Consider the following 18,171-nt stretch of genomic DNA (forward strand, 5'->3'; position numbering starts at 1 on the left):
CCTTACCACTATATTGACAAGTTTTCTTTAAAGAATAAAAAACCAGAAAACAGGTAGCCACCTCACTATACATATAAAAGCAAGATGATATTCCCTTAACTACTAACAGTGACAGCACATGTAACTGCTACTTGCATTCTGTGAAAGTTAAGGACTCCATTTATATTCCTGGAGCTCCTCCCAGTCATGGGGCCTGGGATACAGACTTACCGGGAAGGGACACGATCCTCCTCCTACCCCCACAGCTCCTTTGCAGAACCACCACAATTATTAGGAAGTGGGACTGGGCTGTGGGCTTCGTTAAACTACATGTATTTATTCAGACCCAATCCTGGGAGGTTCTTTCTGAAAGACAAATGTTCTGCAGCCCTTGAAGTTGGCCTTAAGACACAGTGCACACAATTTAACAAGTCAAAAAATACTGGCATCCCAAACTATATCAAATAAAACTCACTGTAGCTACATCTGGATTGAAGAGCTTTAATCAAAAAGTGTATTGCACTGCAAGTGAATTTTCTACAGCAGTTTTAGATAATACAATTCCTATTTACAATATCAAGAGATCAAGATCCAATGCTCATATAAAGGGCTATATATATATACTGTCTATCACAGAAAGTTTTATACAAGTAAAAGTGCATTAAATCACTTAGAATATTTACTTCACTCTTCCTCTTCAAGCTGAAGGAAATTCAACATGCAGGAGGAAAGCCTAATCAGAGTGAATACTCCCTAAGGAGGTACAGACTTAGTGATGGGCCCCACAACCACACCTAAAACTGCCAGCTGGGGGCGGGGCATGAGACCAGCTCAAGGGCTGGAGAAGCCATGAAGGAGGTGGACCTGGCTTCCACAGGAGTGGTGTAGCTGCTTCTGGCAAGCCTTGACCTACCAAACCTCTGAGGATTCTCTCCTGGAACAGATGAAAAGGAGGAAATCCTTTTTTTTTTTTTTTTAAAGCGACCACTTGTCAGAATTACAAAACACAAAGACTCATTTCATACGCCCACCAGGTGAACGGAAAACAGCATTCTAAATGAGGGACAGACATCTAAGGAAGAGCCACATGAGGAGGTAGGTAACTAGAGAGGTTCATCTGGATGGCAGAGAGCTGAGCTGGGACTAAGGTGATGCTGCCCAGATTCACGGAAATTTAGTAGGTCAACCTTGCAAATCTTTGTTTTTCTGTGAGACGTGTGTGTTTTAACCCTAAGCGTAATTGAGAAACAACTTTACATCATTGGATAACTGGTAACAAATTTAGGAGCTTCAGTCATTCAGTTTTTTATTTAACAGTGAAACTTTCATCAAACTATAAATCCATAAATGGTTTGCCTTTAGATTTGATATCGTGGCTTATCCAGGACAAGCATATTCCCTTGCCCGTAGTAATGCGAACACAAGTTTTCTAGCAGTCACTATCAGAGCCATCGGAAAGCTGCCAAGTACTGCAGCCAGCTGGGGGCCATTTGGACTCCATGTGTGAATGCAGGGTGAGGTGGGGAGAGAGGTGGTGGTTCTATATACAAGGCAGACTGCTTCCCATGTTTTGGTCAAGGCTGGGGGAGGGTCAGCTGCTGCTTCCTTTGAAAATGCCACACTGTCCTTAACAGTAGAAAAAATGTGATTAGCACTTGCTCAGTGTTAGTACAACACAGAATTAAGAGCAAAGCAGATAAAACCACCACCACGGCTTCAGAGAGAAGCAGATGCCACCAAATGCCAGTGAAATTACAAAGGGACAGGAATCCCAATTTTAGAAATAATTTCCTCTCAATGCTCTGACTTTCCTTTAAGAACCAGTTAAATGGACTTTATAATACAGAAGACATGTTTAGTGAAGAACGTCAGCTATAAAAAAGTTTAAAATGGTTTACCAGCAACCCATCCAAGACAGTACATTTGTTAAAAAGGCAATTGAGTATATTTGGTACTATCCTTATGATTTTTATATATGTGTTAATTTTCTGTGGGTAAAACGGGATACCATCCGAAAGCTGCACATTCATTAATCCACTGGCCTGGAGTACCTTCAAGATGTACACATCGGAAGTTCTAGGTGGCTTCAGAAACAAGGTCAAACGTCTTCAGAGGAAGGGTTAAGAAGCATCTTCTCATCTGAACCCAAAAAACGCTAACAGGGAGGGGGAGTTTTTAAGGAGCACCCCCACTGAGTTGGCTGTTAGCAGCAGCAGCAGGTGGAACTGGCCTGCAGACACACTTCAAAGGGCTGTCTCTTCCTCCAGCATCATCACTACATGATGAATTGGTCGCCTCCTCGCTGACAGATGCTGACAGCTTCAGCTTTAAGTACTAACATTTAAAGTTAGAGGATTCAGGTACAGTCGGGTGCTGGCCAGAGCTGAGATTTTAGCAGCACTGTGGAAATGTGGGTAGTGCTGGGACCTTCCTATTTGGTGACCAGAATGACAGTCAGCAGGGAAGTGGGCCTTAAGTTTTGTAAACAATGTTTAGATGCTTGTACAAAATACTGCAGATATGGTGATTAAAAACCCATCCAGACTGGTGTGTTAGTTGTGTTAGTGTTCTTTTCACAGAAAAAGTGTCACCCCATGGAGCTCCATCCTTGGGTAGTTCCTTCTAGGACCATGGTATCCGAGGGTTTGAGATAGATGGCCGGATGCTGCCCTTGGGAGCTGGTTTGGATCCAAACCAAGACATCTGTATTTGAAAGAGAAAAGGCTCCTGAGATGAGAATCAGGACTTGGTGCAGAAGAACCTGAAACAGCCACACCCCCATCCCCATCCCTGGGCCTCCCCCTCCCACCTTCTGTGTATCCTGACTCTGGCTTTAAACAGAAGGGTGAAGAAGATGGTACCAGTAACCTGTCTGCGGGGCTAAGAGCCCAGTCTAAGTATAGGGTGGAAATGGGAGAAAAAGCTTAATTGACAAGAACAAGGCGTGGAAATGTAGGTAATTTTTCCTTAGTTAAAAAAAAAAAAAGTGTTTTATGCAGCTGCTTTTGAACATTTTTCCTTCTTTGTTTTTTTTAAAGTCTGGGCATTGGGCCAGACTTGGGATGTTGATGAAGTGATATCAGTGAAAAGGCTTTGGAAGGTACAAGGCTTGTTGGTTGGTGATATCCTAAATACTGGCTAAATCAAATTCATTATCCAAAAGCAACTTCTAAGCTGACAATGCAGCTCTGGCTGCTGACCTGCCTCCAGGGGCCAGTCTCCTTTGCCAGGGCTGGGATTACTAATAATACTATTTGGAGGCTGGAACAACAGACCAGGGAACTCCTACCTTATACTCCAGAGTTTCTTTGAGCATATTCTCTTCCTCTTGAGAAAAGTTTAACAACACTGACACAGCTTTTATGAGATGAAAAGCCTGAAACAAAGTAAGTTTTGCTGCCATGGACCTTGGTGGCAGGAGGAAGCGGGGCAAGAAGTTAGGAGGCTAAATGGCAGCATTTCCTTTGTGTATGCTCCTGACTTGGTTAGCAAGGACAGGGTGGTGGGTGAAGTCAGGCATTCTGAGATCTCTTTCTCCCCCTCCATCTTTACTCTGGGGACATCCTCAGCAGCTCTCCTGCTCTTCAGTGGGATGCAGGAACGCTGGGCACAATCAGTTCCATGGACCCTGGCCTTAGCATACAAGTCAGGATTTAGAAGTGCAGCCTACATCTCCCACCAGGAGCCAGTTTCCCACACGGTCTCCCCACTGCTATCCTGTCAGCAGGTCAGTGCCAGCTGAAGAAATGACTAAGGGTCCACACTGGTGGTAAAACTGGAATGTGGGAGAACAAGAGAGAAGTGGATTGGGTGGGAAACCATGTGGGGCAGATGCAGGGCTAGAATAAACACGCCAGGCCCTGGCCTGGAACTCAATACCCAAAGCCAGCTTGGAAGCCCTTTACCTCGGATTCTCGACAGGACATGAATTTTAGAACAACGTGTTTCAGGTACTCAAAGTTGATCTCGCGAGCATCAGTCAGGTCAGCATTATTGGTGACAGATGGGGCCAGGTTTGGCATCTCAGGGCCAGGCTTCTCCCGGACCTCAAAAGGCTCATTATCAGGTCTGATTTTCTGAAAAAAACAATGGAAAGATGCTTTGTTGAACCCTTCCAGATAGGTGTAACCATCATGCCATGGAAGGTTCACCTAGCCCAAGCTGTGATCACCTGCTGTTCCCGTGCCACATCTGGCACATCATAGAGCAAAAAGGGTCCCACTTGGGAAGGAAGCGCCAAAGTATGAGGCAGGCTCAGCTCCTCCAGGTGGGGCTGCCAGCTGAGAGGGGGAGAGAGGTCATTTTACATTTTCTTTATCCACATCAAGGACACATCTCCCCAGGGCAATGCACAGCTCAGCCAGGAGCAGACATGCTGCTCTCATTCTGGGTATGGGCCAGGCACTCTACAGGTCCTGTACAATTCTCAGAACAACCCCATGAGGTAGGGATCATCTCCATTTTTAGATGAGGATACAGGATCAGAGAAAGAGGGCACATGCTCAGGGTCACAGCCATCATCTGACTTCCCAGAGACCCCTTGCAATCAACTGGGGGAGAGGGGCACCATCAGGCAGGGAGGGAGCCCAGGAGGACCAGAGAGCCACGGAGGCACAGGCAGTGGGAGAGAGGAGGGGCTCAGCAGCCTAGGCTGGTCACTGCGTGAGCACTCACCAGTTCCTTCTGCAGAGTCTTTTTGAGTTCCAGCATCCTCTGCTGCATCTGCTTTATGATCTGAGATAAACCCCCGCAAAAAGCCATTTGTTAAATGCACATTTCAACCATCTTTAAGATGTAAAGGAAAACAGAACAGAAAGACACCCCTCATGCCCCCTGAACACCTGTTAGAAGTCTGCCCTTGTGCCTTGTCCTCCTGAGAGGCTCATGGGCAGTTTTCATATCCATGTGCCTGCTACCATGGGCTGTGTTTTCCTTATGTGATCCTGCGTCTTGCATACTTCAGGACTTTCGGCCCCACAAAGCAGTGTAGGCCATTACAAACCTTTCTGTGTAATCTATGAATGCCCCAATGTTGCTCGACCCATGGGCTCAGTCCTCAGGACTGTGTCCAGCTCTTGCCACCATAAATAGTATAGCTATAAGCATCTTTGTACCATATATTTTGTCCTTCAGAATTACATGTGTGCTATGATCCTAAAATAGACAGTTCAGTTCAAGATTTATGGTTCTCATCACCATTGCTCTTGTGAAATACCATAACTTCCAATACTTACTCTGAACAGTGTAAAAGTTCATGGCTTTTCTACCTAACCCCCACTAACTTGGGGTTTTATCTCTTTTATTTATTTTTAACTAGGGAGTTTCTTAGTATTATGAGCTGTAAGAGTAATTTATTATACATGATATTAGTCACTAGAAACACTGAACTTGATTTTCCCAATTAGAAAAATTACTGTATAATAGCAATACAGGAAAAAATTTTAAATTCTATCCAAAGTCTCACAACTGTAACATACCAAAAAATTTTTTTCCTGTGTATTTCTAGTCTGTGTTCATATTCTTCCATTGAGTGGGTAGAATTTTGAAGTTTTTCATTTATCGAGTTCTTACAGCTTTCTATAGTTTTCCTAACAGTAACTCTAGGGGGATGCACCACATTTTTGTTTTTAATAATATTTTATTGTGTTTTAAGTGAAAATTTACACAGCAAATTAGGTTCCCCTTTAACAATCTTTATACAGATTGTATTGGTTACAACTTTTATAATGTGTCAGCATTCTCATTTATTCCCATTTGTTCTATTTCCATTGATCTAGCTTCCCTTCCTCTCCTTGCCATCTCTTCTTTGCTTTTGGGTAACTGTTGACCAGTGGTCTCATATAGTTAATTGTTTATGGGAGCATATTACTCATGGGTGATATTGTTTATTTTATAAGCCCAACTATTTGGCTGGAAGGTGACCTACAGAAATAACTTCAATTCCAAGTTCAAAGGGTATCTTAGGGTGACAAGTCTCGGGGGTTCCTCTGGTCTCTATCAGTCCAGTGGGTCTGGCCTTTATATACAAATTTAAGGTTTGTTCTGTATTTTAGTCCCGTTCTATCCAGGACCTTCTACTGTGTTCCTTGTCAGAATGGTCTGTAGTGGTAGCTGGGCACCACCTAGTTCTGGTCTCAGGTTTGAAGAGGTTGTGGTTCCTGTGGGCTATTAGTCCTAAGGACTGGTTTCTTCTTTGAGTGTTTGATTTCCTTCATTCTCTTTTGTCCCATACGAGTAGAAACCAATACGTATATCTTAGAGGGCCACCCGTAAGCTTTTAAGACCCCAGACACTACTCACCAAACTGAGGTGTAGAACATTATCTTTGTGAACTATATTGTGCCAGTTGACTAAGCTGTCCCCCGAGACTATGGTCCCAAGCCTTGTGACCCAGTAAACCAATCTCTCGAGGTGTTTGGATACATCTAGGAAGCCTGTGTAACTGTGGCCCCATGTGATTTGCTATGTATGTGGATATATGCAGGCAGGACACACAAGTGTGTGTATACTTGTGCCTATAGATACAATACATACACGTGCATTTACTCGCATATGCATTCCTATAAACAGGATGCACAGTATTTTATTGTAATCTAAGTTTCCAGTTTTTAAACAACACTGTGATAAGCTTTGTTTCCCCATGAAAGGTGTCTTCACTGTCTCTTGAGGAATGAGACTGCTGAGTCAGAGAACCACGGAGCCAGAACACTCTTTATAGTTCCTGTTAAACACAGTAACATATAAAACTCAAACTACTTCCAACCCACCTAGTTTTATAAAATGGTAACTAGTTGTTTCAATTTGTATTTATTTAGTTGAGTTTTCTGTTCATTCATTAATACATTCCACAATTATTGACTGAGTCTCTACTATGTGCCAGACATTCTCCTACCAAAAAAAACCAAACCCTTAGCACTTAACCACTATGCCAACAGGGTTTCCAGACATTCTCCTAGAGGCTAGGAAAACAGCAATAAACAAAAAAGGACAATATATCTGCCCTCGTGAGGGAAAAAAGTCAATAAACATAGCATATCAGAAGGTTTTTTTTTTTTTAATCAGAAGGTATTAAGAGCTATGAAGAAAAAACACATCAAAGTAAGAGAGGTAGGAAGTTCTGGCAGTGAGGGTAGGCACTGGCAGGGGTAATGGGGAAGAAGCTTCCAGAAGGAAGGCTCCACAAGTGCAAAGACCCCGAGGGGGGAAGATGCTTGATACATTCACATAAAGGCAAGGCCAGTGTGGCTGAGAGGAAATGATGGGTATAGTAGAAGGAGATGAGGTGAAACGGGTAAGAAGCAGGCCTGACTATGTAGGGCTTTGCAGGCTACTAGGGACTCTGGCTTTTACTGAGCTAGGAAGTCATCAGAGGGCTGGAGCAGAGGAGTGATGGGGATTCCAATCACAAGGCTAGTATTACACCATCCTCCAGAGAAGAGATGATGATGGTCACCTGGACGAGGGAGTAGCAGAGGTGGTGAGGAGAAGCAGCTGATTCTGTGTATAGTTTGAGGGTAGGGCCAAAAGGATTTGCTGATGGTCTGGATGTTGGCTGTCAAAGAAAGAAGGGTGCTGAGGATGACTCCAGGTTTCTCTCATTTACTGAAATGAGAAAGATAGCAGGAGAAGCAGGGAAGCATGGTAAATCTTATGTTTGGTTTTGGATGTTTTACGTTTGAGATGCCTTTTAGACGTTCAGATGTAGAGCAGACGTTAGGATGCAGAATTCCTGGGAGAGGAGACATGCATGTGGGAGACAGCAGTGGACGGTTCTGGATAAGATCATCAAGGGAGTGCATGTGACTGAGAAAGGGCTCCAAACTCTGGACCACTAGTGTTTGGAGGTAGGGAGAGGAGACCTAACCATGAGAGGGGACAGAGAGGGAGCAGGCAAGGATGGAGAGATGTTGTCTGTCTAATGCTGGTGATAGGTCAGATTAGAAGGAAATATAAGGATTTATCTTTGGATCTAGCAGTGTGGATGTCACTAATGAGCTTGACGGGGTTTTTTTTTGTGCAGTAGTAGGCGTAAAAGTCTGACTGGACTGGATTCAAGAGAGAATAAGAGAAGTGGAAATAGAGACGGCAAACATAGAAAGTTTTGCTATCAAGGAGAGCCGAGAAATATGGCAGTAGCTAGAGAGGGACTGGGGTCCAGAGTGCTTTTGTAAGATGATTTACATTACAGCACACTTGTAAGTGGAAGGGATGACCCAGGAGGGAGAGACAAACGATGATGTCGGCCAGAGAGGAGAGGAGTGGCAAGGGATGTAATGCATGGGAGAGAGGCTGTGCAGACTGTTCACCACAGTAACAGGAAGGCAGGCAGGGTCTCCAGGCCCAAGGGTGCTGGGGGTGTGTGGAAATTCTCTTCTGTTTTTATTTTCTCAGTGAACCAGAATTCAGGGATATCAGTGGAAGAGTGAGGATGGAAGAGGAGGGGTTGGGCGTTGAAGAGAGAAGAGAAGGTAGAAATGAAATTGTGATCAGGGGGAGTGGAGTGTAAAGGCCTAACTAAATGTGGCAGGATTGCAGAGTGGCACCGGGGCTACCCGGAAGACAGTAGTTCTGAATTTCAAAGGAGACCAGTGAGTGTGACTGTTTATTCTGAAACTACATTTGATTCCGTGACAGCAGGTACAAAGTAGGCAAGAGCTGGATTTAACCAGAGTTGGGGCTTTGCCAGCACAGGATGAGGAAAGGCGGACAGGTCAGAGAACTGAGTGTCAAGAAGGCAGTGATTATGACGATGGCCTGTGGAAGCAGCTCGTAAAGAGGGGAGTAAAAATGTAAAGTCAGTGAGGTCAGAGGAGAACTGATGGTAGGTCCTGGTGGGGAGTTTAAAGGTAATTAAATAACAGGTAAAACTAAACTCCAGTGTTGAGAGATACAAGCTGAAGTGGTCAAACTAGAGAGGAAATTCCTGTCCAAGGGGGTGGTTACACATGTGTTTGCTTTTTGATCGTCTACTGAGCCATACATTTGTTTTGTGCACTTTTCCATATGTATTTTATATTTCATAAGAGGATGGTAAATGAGAGTAAGAGAGTGACAGTAAGAGTGAGTGAGAGAGGATGAATATGAACTTTTTTCCTTTATTAAAGATCTGAAAGAATTATATACACATACAATTTGGGGGCAGAATTTCAGGCCAGAGCTGTAACTAGCCAGCATACTAAACTTCACTTTAAAAATCAGAATCACACAAGACCTGCATTTAGAGGTACAGAGGCCTGGCCAGGGTGGGCAGCACCATGACATTTATGAACCCTTTACCAAATACCAGAACCTGTACAGGACAGACACCTTCACATCATCCCGCCACTCACAGCCGCTCAGGCTCTCCTACTCTGGACACCATCTCAACCGGGCCGGGGATGGGGAGAGAGAGGGAGTGTGAAAGGAAGACCACGCGAGGAGGTAAACAGAAGAGGAAAATTAGGAAGAAGTCCTTTTGATGAAAGGGGTAATATCCTCCCTGAGAGGTGCCCAGGGCATCAGCAAAGCCCTCTAAGAAGGGACTGAAATGGTTTAGGCCCAAGGGCTGGGGAAGAGTGCAGATGTAAACAGCCAGGCAAAGAATTTCCTCACCTTGTTTTTCTCTATAAGCTGCTGCTCCAAGTCCTGTTTTTCCTTCTGTAGCTGCCCTAGATCCATGGTCCCGACCTCACCGTTTGGTGTTCCCTCCGCAGCTGAAAGCTGGAACACAGGGGCCTTCATGGCCTTCAGGGTCACCTACGGGGTGGTGGCAGCAAATTGAGGAGCCATGACAGGTAATGCTCATGCTAAGCCACAGGCACGTGGGGAAGGGGAGCCAGACTCTTCCAAACATGTGGACCCTGTGCTCCAATGGGCAGTTAGCCAGAAACCAAATTTAAAATACAAAGAAGATCCCATTCAGTGCCTTCCAGAGGAACAATTAGCTTTCCATGCAACAGGTTTTTGCTCGGAAGGAATTTTACATCTGAACATTAATAGGTGGCACCAGATACCGTGAAGCCTGACAAGCTCCTATCAGTGGAGCACCCCACTTGAAGGAAAAAAGAACCTGAGGGAAAAGTGACTTGCCCAAGATCCCATAGCTAGTGATCACCAGAGCTCTTCCCAAGTTACAGCTGCAGCACACACTGCCGACCTGCCACAGGGCCTGGCAGCACAGATGGGACTTACGTGAGGCTCGCTGACTGAGAGCACCATCCCCTGCTCCCGGCCTGGCAGCCTCTGCAGGTCCTCCGGTGCAGCAGGTGCCCCGGGCTCCTCTGCCCTCAGACTCCTCAGGGCCTCCAGCTCACTCTGCAGCTGGTGCATCTGCAGCAGGGCAGAGTCATGACCTAGACCAGGCAGAGGGCAGGGGTACACAGTGAGCCGAACCCACATGGCCCATGACTGGGCCAGGTCTCAGGGCAGGAAAAGGTGAATATGCTCGGGTCCTCACCTTCCTTCAGTTGGAGAATCTCCTGCTCTTTCTGGAGAATCACTTCAGTTTTTTCCTGCAGACTCTGCTCCTTGTTATCTATTACTGCTGTCAGGTTAGCAGCCTTGGGGAGAGAAGAACCAACACGAAAGAAGGTCAGCAGTGGTAACCCCATCCCCCAAAGGAATCGCCACTTTTTCCACTACCTATTAGTCCCTCCCTCAAGCCTACAGCCTAGAACATACCCTAAGCTAACCCCTGCTCCTATAAACATGAATAAATCAATTTTCCTTGGCCAGGGGCCCTCCACAGGGGCAACTGTCTCTCACTGCGTCTCTGCCCTGCAGTGGGCCAACTACAGATGTGGCTGTTGTGCCCAGCCTTCCAACAAGCTGTCAAAACCATACTTCCATTTCCTAAGCGCTTGCGTCATGCCCAGCACTGGGTGGGCATTTGACATATATTACCTCATTATAATAACCTGAAGGATGTGATTATCCTGGAGACATTCTCAGAGGTGACTCTGAGGACTTACAAAAGGCTTCAGAGACAATAACTAGAAGATCCGGGGCCTGAGGCTCAATCTATCTCCAAAGTGAGCTCCCACACTTCCTGCTCAATCCAAAGTGTCTGTGCAGCCTTACTGTGGCCTCCAGGCCTATGGGCAGCGATTGAGTGCCTCACACAATTAGAGCCCAGAAGGTACCTGGGTATGGACTTTTTTCCAGGTGATATTTTTATCTAACAATAACTGACCATCCAAATTAGAAAAGGGCATCCTCTGGGGTTTTGTATAACATTTCTCCCACCTTCCGGGGCACTACAGAGGTATCACACAGCTGACACCATTCCCTATGACTGTGTCCACCCCCTAATCTGGACAGATGGGACCTCTCTGCTACCCCCCAAGCAGGGAGGTAGGCTGGTCCTGCCTGGGACCGACCTGTTGCTGGAACTCTTCCCTTTGTTTCCGCACTTCCTCCAGGGCTTGAGCCATCGCCACACTCACAATTTCTCTTTGGCTCCATTCTTCCTGCAACCCAGCAAACAGGTAGGAGATTGAGCCCCAAAAATCTGTTCATATTTTCTTAGCTGCAGACTTTCACATGAAGCCTAGCAGAGGGAGTACTGCCCTGCAGGATCTAACACTCTTCCTGCTTCTTGAAGTTCCTAGGCTGCCCTCTCGCTCCAAAGCCTTCTGTATCCTTCTGATAGCTGTCCTGGTGGACAACCCACCAAGCTCTCTAGAAATGGGCACACCAGCTAGTACTCAGGCCCAGGCTCGGAGAGTGGAGGCCCAGAATTTGAAGAGCTGCTCTTTGAATCAACACAGAACAAGAAAAAAGATTCTCAGGCCCACATGAATGGGTTGGTGGACTGGAGCAATCCAGTTACAGAAGCAATAATAAGCAATTATTGAATGCTTAACAGAGCAAAATGTCACTAACTCAACAAAAGTACCCCACTTTACGGGAGAGAAAACTGAGGCTCTGAGAGATTAAGGAGTTTACCCAAGGTCCTGGAGCTAGTAAGTGGCATCACCAAATTCAAAGCCAGTATTCGTCGGAGCTAGAGCCAGAGCTTTTGGATACTAAGTTCTACCACCCAGAATATTTTCTGCCATGAGCAGGCCTGCCTCCCTGGCCTTCTCCAGAGCATGGGGAATATCCCCCCCAAAACAACCTACACACCAAACCTCTTCCCTGATACTGCTGCCCATGCTTGCCAATCACCCCCAGATGAACAATGATTTTTTAGGTGCCTGGATACTGGTCAGGCAGATGTCTACCCAGGGTCTCCTTTTTTTTGGTTAAGAGTCATCATTACTGATCCCCATTCTCTCCCCACAATTACACATGGTTCTGGCAGGGCTGCCAATCATGATACCCCCAACTAAGGCTACGGGGATAAGCATGTGATTTAGACCTGTCTAATCATAGTATGGAGCCCTGGTGGCGCAGTGGTTAAGAGGCTGCTAACCAAAAGGTCAGCAGTTTGAATCTACCAGCCATTCCTTGGAAACCCTATGGGGCAGTTGTACTCTGTCCTATAGAGCTGCTATGAGTCAGAATCAACTTGACGGCAATGGGTTTAATCATAGTACCTCATCCTCTTGGCCAAGGCAATTTGTCCAAAACGTGGCTTTGGTTACCAAGATAGACCAATCAGAATCCTTCTTTATATCAGAATCCTTTTCATATGGTGAAGCTAAGGGGGAGAAGCCTCTCTTCCCTGGGGTCACTAAGCTGGGATGTTGCCAGCTTGAAGCTGCTGTGGCAATGTCTACCCAATCTGGAGGAAGCAGTGTCAATAAGAGGGGGATGAGAATACCACAAAGTAAGGATAAGAGCTGGGAGACTGACAGGGCAAGAGACAGACTGATACAGAAACAGAACAGATCTGATGGGACGCCCTGGCTCTAGGACAGTCCACTGATCCAGTACAAGCTGGGTTAATGGAAAGAGACATCAGCTCATGACCAGCAGCATCCTGACTGCTACCCTGGAATTATCAAGAATTGACTTTAGATAGCAGCAATGGCTCTTGAAGATCTATAGGTCAGCTTTGCTTCTTCTTATTTGGAGGAGTAAAAGTCCCTCGCAACGTCCGACTGCTGGAAGAACTCGAAGAAGGCCAGAAAGGAGTAGGAGATGGCACACTTGGCTGGTGTCTAGAAGATGATGAGGACATGATGCTTACAATATGGACAGGGATGATAATTGTGCCTTCAAGAACAATTTATGAAAACCAGATACACAGCCTTAAAATAGAATATGGACCTAAATACCCAGAAGCACCCCCCTTTGTAAGATTTGTAACAAAAATTTATGGAGTTAATAGTTCTAATGGAGTGGTGGGCCCAAGAGCCATATCAGTGTTAGCAAAAATGGCAGAATTCATATAGCATCAAAGTTGTCCTGCAAGAGCTTTGGCACCTAATGATGTCTAAATGTGAAACTCTCCCAACCGCCTGAAGGAGAGTGTTACAGCAATTAATCAAAAAGAAAAACCACAGGCCCTCCCCTTTCCCCCAATTCGATTTAAGCAGTCTTTATTTTTCATAGTAGTAAAATTTCTAGATACATCTTACAGACCTCAAAGTACTCAAAAGGAAGCTCCCGCTCAAAGGCAATTAATCTTAAGATACTGTAAATGATACTAATTTTTTGTCCATTTGAAAAATATAAGTTGTGCTATTAAAAATAAAAGAAGAACTGACTTTATTTATTTGAGTCCACCTGTGGTGGCTGAGGAACACTTGGCACCTGAACTCAAGAGGCTGAGGACAGGACTTGGGAATACTCCAAACAATGCCCCTCGCCATCAAGGTTCTCCAACTACCTCCTACTCCCAAACTGAGATTTAGAGGGTGGTTCTGTTCATACAGGAGAAAGAACAAGAGGTTCCAGGCTCAGAAAAGCTACAACACCCTGACCCTCCATGCCCAGGTGAAGGGGATGACAGGAATGCCATGCCTTCTCGGAAGCCTTTTCTGAGGAAGTTTAGAAAAGATACTTAGGACTCCTGGATGTCTAAGACAGGAGGCTGACCAGGAGCCAGAAGGCAGGACATCAGGCCAGGACAGGAAGCAGAAGCTCAAATCACCTTCATGCTAGGCAACTGTGCCTGGTATTTTTTATCTGTGGTTGTGCTTGACCCTCAGAGTAATACTTGGAGGTCAAGGATTGTCAGCTTCAGTTTAGAGAAAAGAAAAGAGATTCCCTACAGATCACCAGCTTGTGGGGTCAAGGCTGGGACATGGGACAGAAGTCTATGTGGCTCTAACGTCTGTGCTATTGCCACAGTGTCACATAAAAGCCAGGACTGTGGGATTTCAAGTTTACTGGCAAAGCTCAGATTTGCTGCACCAGAAACCCACAGCCTGCACTACACAGGAATCACCAGGCTACCCACGGGCAGCAGCTCTGGCACCTGGGAACCATTTCCTGGGAGAGGTTTGGGGAATAGCCATTTAGAAAAACATGGATCGTAGCAATTCTACATATGTGTGCATCTAATAACAGTGCTTTTTAAAAATACAGGAAGCAAAGACTGATAAAAATAAAGGGAGGGACAGACAAATCCACCATCACAGTTGACGATTTAGCACAATCATTTCAGTAACTGATGAAACAAACCCACTAAAAAAAAACTGATGCAACAAGTAGACAAAAAAATCAGAAAATATATACAAGATTTGAACAGAACTATCAACTACTTGACCTAAGTAACATTGAGGTCAATTTTTATTCTGCTGCTTTTAGTTGGCGTATTCCTACTCTAAGAGCAATAGAATATATATTCCTTTCAAGTGTACAGAAATATTCACCACAATAGTCCATAGGGTGGTCATATCCTTCAGAGTATTACCTGACCAAAACTGTATTAAACTAGAAATTCGAGATATCCAGAAAATCCCCCAAGTGTTTAAAAATTGACCACATTTCTAAATAGCTTGTGTGTGCTGGTTTTAAAGTTATTGCCTCTTAGTCCCACACTCATCCTTTCATATTTGGATTTCTGCTTTTTGGCTGGCTCTACATTAATCGCTGCCACCAGGGGCTGCTCGAGGAAGACCGGAAGGCAAGAAACCAAATCTGTAGCCATCAAGTCAATTTCTGACTCACAGTGATCCTACAGGACAGAGTAGAACTGCCCCCACAGGGTTTCCAAGGCTGTAATCTTTATAGAAGCTCACTGTCACATATTTCTCCTATGGAGCAGCTGGTGAGTTCGAACCACTGACCTTTCGGTTAGCAGCTGTGCACTTAACCACTGTGCCACCAGGGCTCCTTTGGAAGGCAAGAGGAGGGAGAAATAGACCTGCTTCTTCCTGTCTGCTTCCTGTTTTGGTAAGCATTATTCCAGCAATGCTTTCTTGCCCTGGCAGCAGAAATGCCTTCCTGAAGCAACAGTTGTATCCACTTTGCAGTTCTTCCAACACTTGCAGCAGAACCCATTCTTTGCCCCCTCCCCTAAAACACAGACCAGTGTCCCCTCCTCAGAGCTGTGAGTGTCAGCTCCCTGGGCCCCTCCTCTTAATTTCTAAGTTTAATAATTCCAGCCTCTTCACTGGGTTCCCTTGGTCCTAGAGTTAGAAACTACTTTCTGCGTTTTTACCTCCATGAAATCTTTTTACCATTTTAGCACTTGGTTATAAAAACATTACATTAATTAAAAATTCTATATATTCACCTTGTTCGAATAACTGGTGTGGTTTCTATCTCCTGACTAGACTGTGAGTGCACACTATGATTCAAAGAAGAAATCATAAGAAAATCATAAAATATTTTGAACTGAATGATAATGAAAACACAACACAGTACAATTTAAGCAATGCTTAGAGGGAATTTTACAGCTTTAAATGCCTATATTGGCAATGAAGGTATAAAATCAATGCTCTAAATATCCATCTTAAGAAGCCAGAAAAAGTGCAGCAAATTAAACCCAAAGGAAATAAAAGAAAAAAAAAGTGGAAATCAATAACAGCTGTTGTTTTTTGATCAAAGCCATCCTACGGGGGGTGAAGTGGTATCTCACTATGGTTTTAATTTTAGAATTACTCTTGATATATCACCTCAAACCTCTTCATCTCAGTGAATGGCATCACTATTCATTCAGTTACCCAAGTGGTTCTCAAAAAAAACAAACCAAACCCAGTGCTGTCGAGTCGATTCCAACTCATAGCGACCCTATAGGATAGAGTAGAACTACCCCATTGAGTTTCCAAGGAGCACCGGGCAGATTCCAACTGCCGACCCTTTGGTTAGGAGCGTAGTACTTAACCACTACGCCACCAGGGTTTCCAAGTGGTTCTCAGCTGGGGGCAATTTTGCCCCATCCCAGGGAATATTTGGCCATGTCTGAAGACATTTTTGGTTGTTGCAAGTGTGGTTGCTCCTGACATCTAGTGGGTAGAAGCCAAGATGCAGCTAAACATCCTACAATGCACAGCACAACCCTCCCCGCAACAACAAAGAATTATCTGGCCCCAAATGTTAACAGTGCTGAGGTTGAGAAACCTCGAGTTACACAAACCAAACCTAGGAGTCATCTCCAATTCCTTTTTCATTCATTCCTTTCATTTTAATCAATGGCAAGTCCTAAAGTCTTCATATCTACCATATATCCTCAATCTGAATACAGCTTCCCACTAACATGCTAGTCAGTCACTTCTAGCCAAGATTACTAAAACCTCCAAAAAGTCCTTCTTGCTTCTATCCTTGCCTCCCTTATAGAACATTCACCATGTGGACGCAGAGCAATCTATGAAACAAAACTTCTCACATCACTTCTTGCTTCCTCTTTATCATCTTTAGAATACCATTTTCCATTCTCTCCCAGTTCACTAAGCTTCAATCACAGAGGCCTTTGTGCTGTTCTTTGAAAAAAACAAACTCTTTTCTGCCTCAGAGCCTTTATATTTGTTATTTCTTCCCCAAATATCCACACTGCTGGCTCCTTCTCATTATTTATATGTTGCTCAAATGTCACCAACACCTTCCCTCCCCTCCCCACTCTCCCTGCATTATTTTCTTTGTACCATTTATCACCATTTTATCACTTGTTCATTATCTCTATATTATAAACTCCACAGGGGAGAAACTTTGTTTTGTCCATTGCTGTATCCCAGAACCTACAGCAGTGCCTGGTACTTACAGGTACTCACATGTTTGTTGAAGGAGTAAATGAAAAACTATCTGATTCCACAGTACATGCTTCCTGCAATCAGCAAGCACTACTGCATTAATACCTAAGTAACTTATCAGATAATGTAACTGAAAGCTTACTAGGTGCAGGCACTCAGCTATAGATGGTCTAGGTGTGACCTCAGAGGAGATCTCTACCAGAAGCCCACAAGATCTTTCTGTCATTATCTAATGGTCCCAAGCTGGACAAGCACAGCAATGACCCACCATCCAAGGGTTGCTATGAAAGGGGTCAGGGAAGACCGGAGGCCTGTAGGACAGTGGCAGAATCTCTCTCCTCTGCATCCCGTTAGGTCCAGAGGAAGAATGAGGCAGCACCTGATTAAAGCTCCAAGTTCTAATAAGAGTAAGGGTAACAAATGAACTAACAGGTTGTTATTTCATACCTGTACATGGTCCCTGATACAAACAAACAAGCAAACAGACAAAGGTTCTCATGACCTTCTAAGGCCTTGCTTTACTAAAAAAAAAACTACTAGTCCTGGAAAAATGAGCAAGAGTCATACTCTGATAGCATTACTTCAAGGCAGCTGTTGCTGATGATAGAGAGGAAGGGCTGGGCCTCTCTTGTGGAATGGCAAGAGCTTGGACTTGGAAGTCAGACAGGCCAGTCTCGCCTAGCTATGTGAACCTGGACAAATTATATATACTCAGAATCTCAATGATGTTAATTATAAAATGTGCATAATTCTTACTGCTGTTCTGAGCCACTGAGAGGACTTAATGATGTGACAGTTTCTAGCAAATGCCTATGAGAACTACGGAACAAATGCTAGGGCCACTTCAAATACACATGATGGATAAAAGGTACCAACACTTGTGTAAAACTACTTCATTAGACAAATACCTTTAGCGTCTTTAGTTCAAGTTGGTGATGTTGTAAAGAACGTTCACATTCATTCCTACTTTCTTTAAGGGCTGCATTTTCTTGCTCTAGCTCTCTCTGCAAATTCAGAAGAATATATACATATATTAATAAAAGGTCTTAAATGCCATTATTTCCCCTGGGCTCAGTCCTATATCTTTGACATTCTACTTTTGAAATACCTTTAATTTTTTTGTCACTGC

The 18,171-nt window shown here is 44.5% G+C and overlaps 1 protein-coding gene and 1 pseudogene across 6 annotated transcripts in view; one reads left to right on the forward strand and one right to left on the reverse strand.

The window, feature by feature from the left end:
- Positions 1 to 470: 470 nt before the first annotated feature.
- Positions 471 to 18,171, reverse strand: part of GOLGA1 (golgin A1) — a 56,415-nt gene continuing 38,714 nt past the window's right edge. For 3 of the 6 annotated variants that reach the window (XM_049896165.1, XM_049896169.1, XM_049896166.1), the window contains 9 exons: positions 17,951 to 18,046; positions 11,337 to 11,426; positions 10,415 to 10,517; positions 10,150 to 10,310; positions 9,571 to 9,714; positions 4,654 to 4,713; positions 3,885 to 4,055; positions 3,269 to 3,355; positions 471 to 2,682 (listed from right to left, as the gene is read on the reverse strand). In XM_049896165.1, coding sequence (XP_049752122.1) covers positions 2,602 to 2,682; positions 3,269 to 3,355; positions 3,885 to 4,055; positions 4,654 to 4,713; positions 9,571 to 9,714; positions 10,150 to 10,310; positions 10,415 to 10,517; positions 11,337 to 11,426; positions 17,951 to 18,046 — 993 coding nt within the window. In that variant the 3' untranslated portion in view covers positions 471 to 2,601. Of the gene's footprint in view, positions 2,683 to 3,268; positions 3,356 to 3,884; positions 4,056 to 4,150; positions 4,260 to 4,653; positions 4,714 to 9,570; positions 9,715 to 10,149; positions 10,311 to 10,414; positions 10,518 to 11,336; positions 11,427 to 17,950; positions 18,047 to 18,171 lie in introns of those variants that run through there. The other 3 variants (XM_049896168.1, XM_049896167.1, XM_049896170.1) reach the window with 3 other exon arrangements.
- Positions 12,715 to 13,480, forward strand: LOC126083080 (ubiquitin-conjugating enzyme E2 variant 1-like; annotated as a pseudogene).

Source organism: Elephas maximus, chromosome 9 (assembly GCF_024166365.1).
Source record: "Elephas maximus indicus isolate mEleMax1 chromosome 9, mEleMax1 primary haplotype, whole genome shotgun sequence".
Lineage (NCBI taxonomy): Eukaryota > Metazoa > Chordata > Mammalia > Proboscidea > Elephantidae > Elephas > Elephas maximus.